This window comes from Gymnoscopelus braueri (genome assembly GCF_963280865.1).
Source record: "Gymnoscopelus braueri genome assembly, chromosome: 21".
Lineage (NCBI taxonomy): Eukaryota > Metazoa > Chordata > Actinopteri > Myctophiformes > Myctophidae > Gymnoscopelus > Gymnoscopelus braueri.
In genome coordinates, this window is record NC_137623.1 from 47,731,955 (window position 1) to 47,746,390 (window position 14,436).

At 40.7% G+C, this 14,436-nt stretch overlaps 1 protein-coding gene across 1 annotated transcript in view; it reads right to left on the bottom strand.

The window, feature by feature from the left end:
* Positions 1-10,868, bottom strand: part of pex2 (peroxisomal biogenesis factor 2) — a 19,275-nt gene extending 8,407 nt beyond the window's left edge. The window contains 1 exon segment of the mRNA XM_080417756.1: positions 10,808-10,868. Within this exon segment, the coding sequence (XP_080273882.1) occupies positions 10,808-10,811 (4 nt within the window). The 5' untranslated portion in view covers positions 10,812-10,868.
* Positions 10,869-14,436: the final 3,568 nt, after the last annotated feature.

Genomic DNA, 14,436 nt, shown 5'->3' on the forward strand with positions numbered 1-14,436 from the left:
GTGCAAATCTTTGAATATATATTTTTAAAGCAAACTTTTGTAAAATATGTTGTTCCTGGGACCTCCAGAAGCAAAGATTTGAGTTACAAATGTTCGCTTTAAAAAGTACATATTCAACGATTTGTACTTAATTTCCACGCTTGTTTTCAAAAATAGCAGATCTACAAGCTCAAAGTACTCAGTGCCGCGCTATGAGCTTGTAGATCTGCTATTTTTTAATAGCCAAAGAAATCGAAAATGACACCGACTGAATCCATTCCCGGTCCGGATTGAATGGATTAATATGTGCCGTTGTGTATGTCAAGCATAGCCTCGATATAGCTGGAGCTCTAATACAGAGCTAAGCTAATCCATCAGTCTATATAGACACACCCACACACACACACACACTAGAGCCAGGTGGTAGAAATCCGCCGTCACAGTAGCTAGTAGCAGCAAGCAGCAGCTCTCTCTCTCGGGGAGAGTAAAAACCTCCGGCCGCCCGGGTCCGATATTCTCTCTTCAAAGCCTCTTTTATCGAGCAGTTTACAAGTTATGAATGAATATGTTTTATTTGGGGGAACACGGTATTGACAGCCACCTATCAATAGTAATGTGACTATTGTCAAGGGTTTGTCAATATTAATGTAATTATGATGTAGAGGGGATCAGAGCGATGTCGGTCGTCGGGGGGCCGAGTAACATCTCGTGTGCCCACTACCATATCAATAGCACAGGGATTGCTATTGACAGCCTCCCTTCAGGACTTGCAGCCACTTGCCAAATATATAACAAGAGACACTTCAGTCAATGCGGGCCTGCCTATAAAAATTAAGCATTTGAATTTACAGGGCTTTGACCGCGGACAGCTGGAAATCCATGCTCCTTATGTAATAGTCAAAAGTCACAATCAATGCCAGTGTTTACCGAGCCACTGTAAACGGAGCGGACGTGTGTGTGTGTGTGCGTCGCGCAGGAACGCCACACACACACTGTACACACACACACACACACACACACACACACACACACACACACACACACACGTTACTGTACAGATTTTTATACATACAGACATGCACGTGAACAAAACCTATACAATAGATCAATGTGTTGTGTAATGCAATTGGTTCTCAAAGTGGGGTCCGGGGACCACCAGGGGTCCTTGGGGTCCCCCAGCTAAATATTAGTTAATATAGCGTCACAATAATTGTAACCACTTTTAACCATATTTTATACTTTGGGTGATTTTTGAAAAATCCCTGACACAAAATATTTTTGAGATGGGGGGGGGGGGGCGTCCGCGCGACCAAATACCTATCATTTTGTGGGTCCTTGACAAGAAAAGGTTTGAGAGCCACTGGTGTATGCAGGCACACACGCACGCACGCACGTTACAGTGACAAAGGGGATGTTGACTTCATAATTCTCTCATGGATACAGTACACTGTACCGTGTCTCTTACTGAGTACAGACACTAAATGCCTCTCCTGGACCAATGGTGCCTGACAGCCAACAACAGAGCCTCACAGCAAGGTTAGAGCGGTGGTTATAACCATAGCTTGTCATCAAGTCATGTGCAGGACAAAGATAGCTTTAGAAGCCATGGCTGCCATACCTCGCAGTCAACAATATCCAATCCAACATGGAACACATTGCACTCGTTGCCGTCGTTAATCCATTAAGACTGGGAACGCATCTGTGTCATTTTAAGATATCTTTGGGCTATTCAAACATAGCATATCTACAAGCTCATAGCGTGGCACAGAGTCAGAGTTGGCCACGGACCCCCATCTCAAAATATTTTGTTCCAGGAACCCCCAGAAGCAAAGATTTGAGTTACAAATGCTCGCCAATTTAAAAATATTTTAAGATTTGTAAAAAAAATCACGATAAAAAAAATTAGCAGATCTACAAGCTCATATACAAGCGCAATAATACTTACAGTACCAAAGTACAAAAATGTGTAATGATTTGTCAAACGTAAACGCAAGCTTGTATGTCAGCTATTTTAGAAGTATAAAATAGGTAAGCATAAAATCTACACAGTAACTTTCAAGTACTTTGTAGATTAGAAGTAACTAAAATGTTCAAATAATTATGGTGACGTAAAAAAAGTACATTATTTGACTCCGAGATGTACTGACGCAGAAGTATATGTATTGAAAAATGGATGTAATCAAGTAAAACATATTTAAAAAAAAATGGTACTTAAATAGCCTGCAGTAAATGTACTCAATTACTTCCCACCGCTGGCTGTCGCATCCTAGCAAACTAGTAGCCACAACGCTCCATCAACCCGACAGGCAGGAGAGGAGATAGGTCACCAGCACGTTACCACCAACCAGACCCCTCTGGCTGAAATAAAGCTCCAAGCTACTGTCTGTCTGCCGATAGTGGAGGAAGAGGAGAAAGAGAGAGGGGGGGGGGGGTTAAAATAGATAAGCATGAACCTCTCCCAAGGAGCTGACCTTGAGACTGAAGGCAGTCACAATAGGGGAGGAGGGAACGTTCCCGATGCGTGCACTGGCTGTGGTTTTTGGCATCTGGGGAATAGCCTATAGACAGAGAGGGTGGTGGCACTGTCTTCTTGACCTTGGCTTTGGCTGCATGTGTCTGGGGTCTGGGGGAGGAGGGGGGCGGGGGGTGGGGGTGCTTTAACCCATTGAGACCGGGGACACATCTGTGCAACCACTTGAACCGTTATTTTATACTTTGGGCTATTCAAAAATTGCAGATATACAAGCTCATAGCACGGCTTATAGATCTGCTATTTTTGAAAAATCTTGAAAGTTTGGCCAAATCTTTGAATATATATATATTTTCAAAGCTAAAAATGTTTACTCAAATCTTTGCTTATGGGGGGTCTCTGGCTGGAACACCATATTTTGAGATGGGGGTCCACGGGCAAATACATATCATTTTAGGGGTCCTTGACATGACACAGTTTGAGAACCACTGATTATAGCAACATACTTTAAAAAAAAAAGAATAACATTTGTAGAATCCCCCCAGAGGCAAAGATTTGAGTTACAAATGTTCGCTTTGAAAAACATATATATATATATATATTCAAAGATTTGCACAACTTTTCATGATTTTTCAAACAATAGCAGATCTGCAAGCTCATAGCCGCGCTATGAGCTTGTAGATCTGCTATTTTTGAATAGCCCAAAGTGGTTAAAGTGGTAAACATCTAAAAATGACAGATGCTTTCCCGGTCTTAATGGGCTAAGTAAGGAAGGAGGACTTGGGGGGGTGGGGGTGGTGGGGTTTTTGGGGTTTGGCAGTCCGTGTTTATGCTTTTCATTTTTTTTCTCTACAATGCACAAAAGCCTCGGAAACCGTCCACAAGGCTGTCATTCCAAAACGGCAGTTGTAAAAGCGTCTGGCCAAAAAGTCTCGATTTAGCTCCTGGCACATGGAGCACAGTGCTCGAAATTCCAAAGCACTTAGCTATGGTTGTTAGCAGCATAATATATTTGTTGAAATAATACATAAACGGTCACTTGGCTTTCTATGATGCCTGTAGCGAGAAATAGGCTATATTGTGCGTTGGCGACACATGCATGTATGCATGCCGGATTACAACTTTTACATTTTCTGCCCTCGCTCATGTAAATTAATTTGTGTAAAAGGTCTGGCGAATATAACCTATTCCTCTAAAGCACTCCAACCTCGTTTTCTCTCTCTCCTTCTCTCTCTCTCTCTCTCTCTACCCCTCTACCCCCCCCCCCTCTCTCTCTCTCACTTTATTGCCCTTCTTTCGCCAGCAACGAATACAGGCCTATTAGCCAAGGCTTGCTAATGTCCTCGCTATGAAAACGGATGGGAATGTCAGATTTAGAACTTTTAACCCATTAAGACCGGGAACACAGCTGTATAACCACTTTAACCGTTATTTTATACTTTGGGCTATTCAAAAATAGCAGATATATAAGCTCATATGAGCTTGTAGATCTGCATTTTTTTTAACAATCGTGAAAAATTGCGCAAATCTTTGAATATAAATATATATTTATATACGAACATTTTAACTCAAATCTTTGCTTCATGGGGGGGTCCCTGGAACAAAACATTTTGAGATGGGGGTCCACAGGCCAAATACATACCAAAAATGTTTTCTAAATCCTATAACAGTATGTTGCTATATGCAGTGGTGCTCCAACTTTTCCATCACTAGATTTTATATAAAATAGCAGATCTACAAGCTCGTAGCGCGGCACTTGGTGCCGCGCTACGAGCTTGTAGATCTGCTATTTTGGAATAGCCAAAAGCATAAAACAATGGTTTTTAAGTGCGTTCCCGGTCTTAGTGGGTTAAAAGAGTGATGTCATCGCAGCGCGGACCACAGGCATTACAGGGGGACGCTAAGATTACCCAGGCGGTAACCAGACTAATTGTTATGAGTCTGTTTCATGAAAAATGAATGTGTGCAAATGTACGGAGAGAGAGGGGTCCTCGGGCTGTGTGTGTGTGTGTGTGTGTGTGTGTGTGTGTGTGTGTGTGTGTGTGTGTGTGTGTGTGTGTGTGTGTGTGTGTGTGTGTGTGTGTGTGTGTGTGTGTGTGTGTGTGTCGCACACTAATGCTTTATCAAGGCTCTCCTCTTTCTGTAATCACCCAAGACTCCTTCGAGCCATGGGGTGAGGGCCAAGTTAACCCATTACGACCGGGGAACGCATCTGTTTAGATTTCTTTGGCTATCCAAAAATAGCAGATCTACAAGTTCATAGAGCGCCACCGAGTGCCGCGCTATGAACTTGTAGATCTGCTATTTTTTTTAAATCGTGAGAATTTGTGCAAATCTTTGAATATATATTTTTCCAATCGAACATTACAATTTTACAACTTCTGGGGGGTCCCTGGAACAAAATATTTTGAGACGGGGGGGTCCGCGGCCAAATGCATATCATTTTGGAGGTCCTTGACATGAAAAAGTTGGAGCACCACTGATAACGGAACATTATGTTTTTCAGAAAACTGTTAGGATTTGGAACAGTGGTTCTCATCCTGTGGGTCGGGACCACAACGGAGCTCACAACTTCTCGCAACGCGAGGCGTTGTGAGCTTGTAGATCTGTTATTTTCACAATATTTATCTGTGGAACCGAGTCAAACAAAATGGGGGTCCCCAGTTCAAATATGATTATTTTGGGGGGTCACGGCCTGAAAAGGTTGAGAACCACTGATTTAGAAGACATTTTGTAGAATCGGGCCTCAGGTCTTAATGGGTTAATGCCTGAGAAAAAGAAGAGAGAAAAAAAACAAAAAAACATCACTTAGAGAAGCACATCCGACACAAAAAAAATAGTGCTCTGCTAATCTGGTTTGCTCAGAAGGTAAATTATTAAGGGGAATTAATTGATTTCGTGAGTACGAAGGTTGGAGTATGCTAAGGCAGTATGAGTAATAAGTACAGAAGGCTTGCAAAGGGAAAGAAAAAAAAAGAACTTAAAAAGTCATGAAACATTTACAGGCCAGAGAGGCATATCGAATGAGTGGGAGAGAGAAAAGGAGAACAAGCTAATGAATGAGAAAATTGAACTTGTGTCTTTCTTCTAGGAGTCAGTGTGTGTGTGTGTGTGAGCGCTGGGGCGTAGTATCATGCTGAACAACACGTGCTGTCACCGTGCTGAAGGAATATCTGAGCAACGCAACCGTCTTTTTATGCATGAGACAGAAAAGCGATCAATTCCTTTATATATATTGAAGAATTAACCCATTAAGAGCTGAGGCCGATTCTACAAGATGTCTTCTAAATCCTAACAGTTTGTTAGGATTTAGAATGTTGCCATATCAGTGGCTTTCAAACTTTTTCATGTCAAGGACCTCCAGAATGATATGTAGCCTATTTGGCAGCGGACCCCCACCTCAAAATATTTTGTTCCAGGGACCCCCAGAAGCAGATTTCAGTTACAAATGTTACAAAAAAGATTTGCTAAAATGTTCTGAGCTCTGAGCTTGTATATCTGCTATTTTTGAATAGCCAAAGAAATCTAAAATTACACAGATGGGTTCCCGGTCTTAATGGGTTAAAAGACAGTAGGAAATTGAATGCATTAACCACTTGAGCACCGGAATCCCTATTGTGATCCTTTTGCAGAAACTGCCACAAAAACAAGAACATGAAAAATGTATATTCACTATGATAATAATAGAATGACAACAGTGTTATATGATGATATATTGTTGTATGTATGTATGTATGTATGTATGTATGTATGTATGTATGTATGCATGTATGTATGTATGTATGTATGTATGTATGTATGTATGTATGTATGTATGTGTGTATAGCTATATCTATCTATCCCTCTATATATATATGTGACACACACACATATAGATAGAGGGATGTGTGTGTGTGTGTGTGTGTGTGTGTGTGTGTGTGTGTGTGTGTGTGTGTGTGTGTGTGTGTGTGTGTGTGTGTGTGTGTGTGTGTGTGTGTGTGTGTGTGTGTGTGTGTGTGTGTGTGTGTGTGTGTGTGTGTGTGTGTGTGTGCGTGTGTGTCATTCAGTTCAACTGTCTCTACTGGCGTTCACCTAGAGATGTACAATAGTAAGGGGCTGAACAATGGTTTCATGCAGCAGAATGAGCCATGGATTTACACAGCCTCTGTCTACTTATTGTGAGACCTCGACAAACAAGCCTGTATTAACCCTTTAAGACCGGGAACGCGTCTGTGTCCTGTTTAGATTTCTTTGGCTATTCAAAAAATAGCAGATCTACAAGCTCATATTTTTGAAAAATCCTTGAAAATATGTGCAAATCTTTCAATATATACTTTTTAAAGCAAACATTTGTAACTCAAATCTTTGCCTCTGGGGGTCCCTGGAACAAAATATTTTACAAATGTTCGCTTTAAAAAAATATATACATTCAAAGATTTTCAGAATTGTTCACGATTTAAAAAAGAAATAGCAGATCTACAAGCTCTATGGGCTTGTATATCTGCTATTTTTGAATAGCCAAAGAAATAAAATAAAAAATGACACAGATGCGTTCCCGGTCTTAAAGGGTTAAGCATTATGACAAAAGAACACACAAATTATGTCCATTTTGATTGGATAGGACAGGAAATACGTCTTTCCATGTACTGTAGGTGCATAAATCCCTGTGCCATTTTCACATGGCTTTTCTTTCTTTCTTTTTTTTGTGTCTGTGACCTCATGACCTCAGAGTGAGATCACAGCCCAATTTAACTTTAGTGATTTCTTTTAAAAACACACTCATTATACTAAGTGTTCACACACACACACACACACACACACACGCACACACGCACGCACGCACGCACGCACGTGCACACGCACACGCACACGCACACGCACACGCAATCAACCTCTGCATGTTCGTTCTCTCCGTAATGGCATTGTCTCTTATTAATTCTTCAGCTCTGGGGCTTATCAGTGTTTTTAACAACAACACAAATATCCAAATCTGCCCCATTTTGATAATAAGTCAAGAGCATTATGTGATAATGACAAGCGGGGGGATTAGGTTTTGGTAAGAGTGTGAGCGCAGAGCACGCGCACACACACACACACACACACACACACACACACACACACACACACACACACACACACACACACACACACACACACACACACACACACACACACACACACACACACACACACACACACACACACACACACACACACACACTGGGAAAGGGAGATATAACGACGAGAGCAGAGACGGGTGACTGAGATGACAGGAATGAAGTCAGTATAATCTCTTGGAAATCAATAAGATCAACTTTGCTATGAATGTCAATGTGGCAGTTTTTTGATCGCTGGCACCGATTATTTAGAGGAATAATTGGATGATGTGGAGCAGTATATGCTGTTAAAGAAAGCATTACCGTATATATAGTGTACAGTCAGCTACTATACACTGACTGCCATAGCGTTATATGTATGTGTACAGTATATAATGTGGTTGCTTATTTTTCTTCCCTGTCACTATAGTTGTTTATCATTACTATGCTGTTGCAGGAGCTGAGCAATTGTTTTTTTTTACTCTTATGCACCTGTACAGAAGACGTAACAATAAACAACCTTCAACACAGTTACATAGTTAGGGAAAGAAATAAAGAAAAAATAAACTTGGAAAGTGAGTAAACTACCACAATGATTAATCTGATCTTGAAAGCGACAATGCAAATTGTTAATAACAATAGTATGCACTAGCTATAATTATGTACAGACCACTGAATTACAGTCCTGGAAGAAGTAATCGGATATTTTACTTAAAGTAATACTAGGTAACTTTTTCAACAAAACTAAAGTTAAATTGTATATCTTTTGTGAGTGGCAAATGTTTCACAACACCCACTCCATGAATTTCACCCCCGAAAGCCTTTTATAAACTATTTTCTATTGAAACGGTGGTTAGGTTAGCCATTCCCGCGAAAATGACGTCATCCGGCCGGAAAGCGGAAACGAAAATGCACCGGTTTCCTGTTTGGCCAGGAACTACCGCACCGGTTTTCTGTTTGGCCAGGAACTACCGCGCTAATAACAAAAAGGAATCTCACGCTGTTTTTAAGAGATTGTAGGATTTGAAGATCGAAAAACAACAGAAAAAGAAAACACAGCTCACGGTAACTAAAGCTCCACTGGCTAAGAGAAACGATCCACAGATAGTACAACACAATTAAAAGAACGCTTTTTGAAACGCTTCCGTCTTCCGGTGAAAACAAATGGAATTCTGGGTAACGCAGGAATAAACGAACTGCCTGCAGTGACGGTAATGACCAGCAGAGGCTGCTAAAAATCGTTATTTATGGACCTGCATTGTATTACTTTAAGTAAAAGTAGGCGAGGCGTTGTGAGCTTGTAGAGCGGCTATTTCCGGCAAAGAGGTTTGGTGTAGAGGGGAAAAAGAGCAGACCAAGTACAGAGCCAACGGTCAAGTTTACAATGTATTGAGGGTTGAAGTGGTTAAATGACACACATTTAACATGAATCCAATATGTAGTGGGGGTCCCTGCTTCATCTCTCTCTCAGCTAGGGGGTCCTTGACCTGAAAAACGTTGAAGACCCCTGGAGTAGACAGAAAGACATCATAACATTTATGTCTTTCTAGTGCAGGGTTTCTCAAAGTGGGTGCCGTGACGCAAGTCCAGGGGTGCCGCAGGATACTTTGATAATATTTGGAATTAATTTATCAACATCACTTCAGTTTACCCACTTAGACCCTCTATACTTATTAATTGCTCTGTACTTGGCTATTTTTGGCAAATGCTCACCTAAGAATAGGGATACTGGGGTTCAAGTTGTTAAACGTATAAAGTACAAAGTTATTTTCAATCTGTCTTAAAGGTATCATGACATTCATTTTCACTTTTTTTATTTTCAATGTTTTATTTGGGGTTTTATGACCTCAATTACACCCAAAAAACCTGAACTTAGAACATTCAGTGGATTTTCTGTGGTCTGGGGTTTTCTGAATAATTAGGCTGAAAAGTAATCTGAGCTTGGCCCTTCGACAGTGAGGTCACTGTCGATTAATCCCGCCCATTCTCCTCCTCGCCCCTCCCCTCCCCTCCCCTATCCTTTCCTTTGGGGGGGGCGGAGCAGAGGCGATGATTGACAGGCAAAATCCCTCACCAGCGACACCCGCAGGCAAAGATTTCTTTTTTCATTGCAGTTGAAAAGGCTTTAGAAATGTGAGAGAAAAACACCTACCATTGATCACTGGAATGGAATTTTCACTTAAAACGTTTTGTACACTTTTGAAGGACCAGGACAAAGACTTTGAATGTTGTGTAAAAGTGAATGTCATTAAACCTTTAATGGAAACAGATATTCTCTCAAGTTTTCCTCGTGACATGCTGTATTTTTGGGGGAAACATTTACATATTTACGTACCGTATATGACATAAATGTACGGTGCTGTAAAGTAACAATGTAATTATGTAATTCAGGGGTGCCATGGATGAAAAAACGTTATTTACAGGGGTGCCCTGGGCCAAAAATGTCACAAGGACTAATCTGATTTTGAAAGAGACTGCACATATATGAAGTACAATAATATACTATGCACCTGTGGTGGAAAGTAAGTGAGTACATGTACTCAAGTATTGTGCTTAAGTACAATTTTGAGGTATTTGTACTTTACTGGAGTATTTACAATTTGCAATACTTTTACTTCTACTCCACTACATCTCAGAGGCAAATATTGTACTTTTACTACACTACAATTTTTTTTTTTTTTTTTTTTTATAGTTACTTTGTAGATTTTTGGAGATTATTATTACAAATTACAAAACATACATTACCCACCTCAGCCCTATATACATTTTGGCCACTTGAAAATAGCCGATCTACAAGTTCACAATGCCTCGCGATGCGAGGTGTTGTGAGATTGTAGATCTGCTATTAAAAAAAATATATATATAGATTTTATACATTTGAAAACGTTTGTACTTTTACTCAAGTACATTTTTAATACCAGACTTTTACTTGTAACAGAGTATTTCTACATTGCAGTATTGATACTTTTACTTAAGTAAAAAAAAATCAGCACTTCTTCCACCACTGCTATGCACTAGCTATTATTGTGTACTACACACACGACTGGACAACACCATTGAACAGAGATACAGAGGCACATCTGACTATTTTGCTGAAACAGTCGGAAAGAAACACATGTGTAATGTTAGATGATCAAAACACCACATTAATGCACAGTGCATGCTTGGTTTCTAAACTATTATTTACCCATTGCTTGTTGGGATGTGACAACAGCAGCAGAGAGACTCTTCTGTGTGTTACATTACATGTAAGTATGATGAGTAATAGGATGTATTTATTTACCCATTGCTTGGTATGTGACAACAGTCAGCAACAGCAGCAGAGTCTTCTGTGCGTTACGTGCATAGAGTTATAATATATCTAGAGTGCGGACTGCCCCAACCCCACCGATGCATTTCAATGACAGTTGCTCACAAGCGCGTGAGGCACCCGGAAGTGCCTCTACTTCATTGTTGGAGCCAATGGAGCAAGCGCACTAGCGTTTCAGACGATAGAAACGTGCCCAGTAATGTTTTATATGCAAAGATCCTGCAATCCCAGATTTGACCACCAGGCGACGGCAGCTTCACTGTTAATACCACGGTTCTGGGGGCTTGACCGTGAATGTAAACAAAAACCTTCTTCCGGGGTCGTTGCACGGTAACCCCGCCCCCTGGAGCAAAACTGACCAATGGTCGGTGGAGATGAACAGCCAACCTGACCGCAGCCAGCCAATTGGAGCGCGCGCAGCGGCAACGTGGGCGGCAAAGGAGTCCGGTCCGTCCATCGTAAAGTCCGCCGTTAAACAGCAGAGCTACAAGCTCACAACGCGGCGTGTCCGCCGCGGGTTGTGAGCTTGTAGATCTGCTGTTTTCGACGCGAGGCACCGTCGCGCGACGAAGCATCAATTTAAAAAAGGTTTAATCCGTTGTTAGTAACGATGGATGGAAGCCAGTGGCGACCACCAAGCTCTATTATTGCGCAGTTATTAAAGCAACAAGTTAATAAAATACCGTGTAGGCATGGTACATGCTCCACATTATGATTACATGTTTTATTTTTTATTATTTAAGTGACGGCGGTTGTGTGTAAAAGTGTGTAGTTAGTTTGACAATGTAAGCAGCTGATTAATTCCACCTGCTAATATGTGTGAGACACTGACTGACTGACACACTGGTTATATAATATGTTTAAAAGTCAAACTTTTGGTTTTCATTTTTATTTTACATGTTTCACAAAACAAAGTACTACTTTTCGCAACTTTTTTTTTTTTTAACTTTTTTTTCTCCCCATACATTTTTCACAAAAAATAATTACTACTTTTAGCAACTTTTTTGTAACGACGTACTACTTTTAGGAACTTGTTATTTTGTTGAAATATTTTGTTAGTATTTTACACGAAACATGAGTTGTGAAAACAACAACACACTGTCCTCCGGGCCACGGCGGTGTGACGAGGCGCAGAGAGCCGAGGACAGCGGCTCTTTGAGCGGCGTGGAGGTGAACGAAGCCCCGCTGCTGGACATCAGACGTCTCCTCAGTGAATTCACGAGTCTTTATGAGGAAAGACTGAGACACATAGCTATAGAAGACACGACTGGCGCCCAAGAAGACACTCTGCTGCGGGTAGGTGGAAGACAAGACCTGCTATCAGTGTCATTTTGTCTGAATTAGTATTTATTTGATAGATTTTTACATTTGCACATCTATGATAGTCTTGGCATGCACCCCCCAGAGCGTCCTGGACTTTCACCAGTAAATCCGGTATTTCTCCGAACATGTATAAATGAAATATATAAGGTGCTTAACCGGTTGCCCCAAATGTTAAATCGACATTCGGAGTCTTTGTGCAATGTAATAGTCCGTATTTTTCAATAGATATGTGTTTTAATCCCGTCTGTGCCTGAACGCCATTTCCCGATCCTTTTCTTCCTGTTTACATTGAGTGTAATACCGGCTTTCACCGGATGCGCCCCGTCACTACCGCCCATTGAGAAACACAGGGAACTGCCGACAGAATCCGACACAGACGGCATTAAAACGCGTCTTTATTGAAAAATACGGGCTAATACAGTGCAAACAGGTTCCGAATGTCTAGTTAACACTCTGGGCTACAGGGTCAGCACTTTATATTATTTATTCCGTACATGTATGGAGAAATACGGGCTTTCCACGGGGATGTCCTGTGACAATTGGCGGGTAAAGCCCAAGACTATCATAGATACGAAAGTAAAAGTCAGTCAGACTCGATAAAATACGTCTATGTATATCCAAGGCTACTGAATTAGCATTTATTCAATTGAAATTCAATTCAGTACGTTTACATTGCAGAAGCAAGTGTCAACAACGTAATAACACCGGATTTCAAAAATAGTGAAAGTATGTACAGTTGGAGGCGGTACAGCGTGGTGTAAACACGAGCTACGTCACATTGCAACTTGGAACAAACTGGCTTTTACAAAAGCACTAAATGTTCATTTGCTTTTAGAATAATTAGTTGTCGGCAAGGGTAGCTCGGTACAAAGCTTTTTGAAGCAAACAGCGCCGCTTTTTTCCTGGGTTTTGCTGCAGACGGTCACGATGTGTGTTTATGTGTCGTATGTTTTTATGTCACGTATTTCTCCATAATGTTTCATACGGTAGCGTGGCCGAGTGGTCTAAGGCGCTGGATTTAGGCTCCAGTCTCTCTGGAGGCGTGGGTTCGAACCCCACCGCTGCCATCTTTATTGGTTTGTAATATGATGACCGTCGAGGGTTATTTTTCCAACGTTCAGCGGTGTAAAGTATCAAAGAAGTACATTAACTCAAGTACTGTACTACTTAAGTACAATTTTGAAGGATATTTTTTTACTTTACTTCAGTATTTCCAATTTTCAGTACTTTTACTTCTACTCCACTACAAATATTATACTTTTACTCCACTACAATTATTTGAAAACTTTAGTTACTAGTTACTTTGTAGATTTTCATTATTATTACAAAACAAACTAACCAGCCCTATATATATTTCAGCCATTTGAAAATAGCCGATCTACAAGCACACAACGTGTTGCATTGTGACGCATTGTGAGCTTGTAGATCTGCTATTTTCACTACTTCTTAAACATTTGTTTTAAAATTTATGGAATTTCTTTGATTTTGGGTATTTATTTATGAAAGTATTTTGAAAGATGTCTGAATTTGTTTTTAATTCATGAAAATTTTAGATTTTGTTTTTGGGGGGGGGGGAAATAAATATTTTTAAATAATTAAAAACAAAATGTGGGAAATGAAAAAAATATATAAAGGGGATATTTACTTGCCACCCATAAAAATGCACCCGTGACCCACAAATGGGTCCCGACCCACTGTTTGGGAACAGTGGACTAGACTAGAGAGTTTGTGCGGTAACAGGGGTCTCCCTGTCTCTCCAGCTCTTTAGTAAACAGAACATGCATTTTCAGGTTGGGATACCAATTCGATCCAATATAAGGAGGGATAACTGAGACAGGATAAATAAGTGACTGAATGTGATGACACAAAGAAATGAGCAGACAACATAGGAACTGGAACACTATACAATTGAAGCTAAATGGGTACTCTCTCCTGATTGGCTGGAATTGGAAGATTCACCTGACAATGTTTTTTCTGTTTATTTAAAAAACTGGAAAGATGGAGAGACCCCTGTAACTGAACAAACACTCTTATATTAGAATATAGAGCTTTAACTTTTGTTTTAGACAAAAATATCACTTACCCTACCTTTTTAAGTTTACAAAAGCTCAGTCTTATAATCGTCCTCACTGTTGAGGGCAATACTGTGCATAACTTAATTTATCTGTATCCATTTAGACAAACCGGGGTCTGTCGGGTTCTTCATCTGAAGCAGATGAGAGAGCATCCTGTGCACGATGGCTGCTGGGTCATCACGAGAATGACCCGGGCCGTCCTGC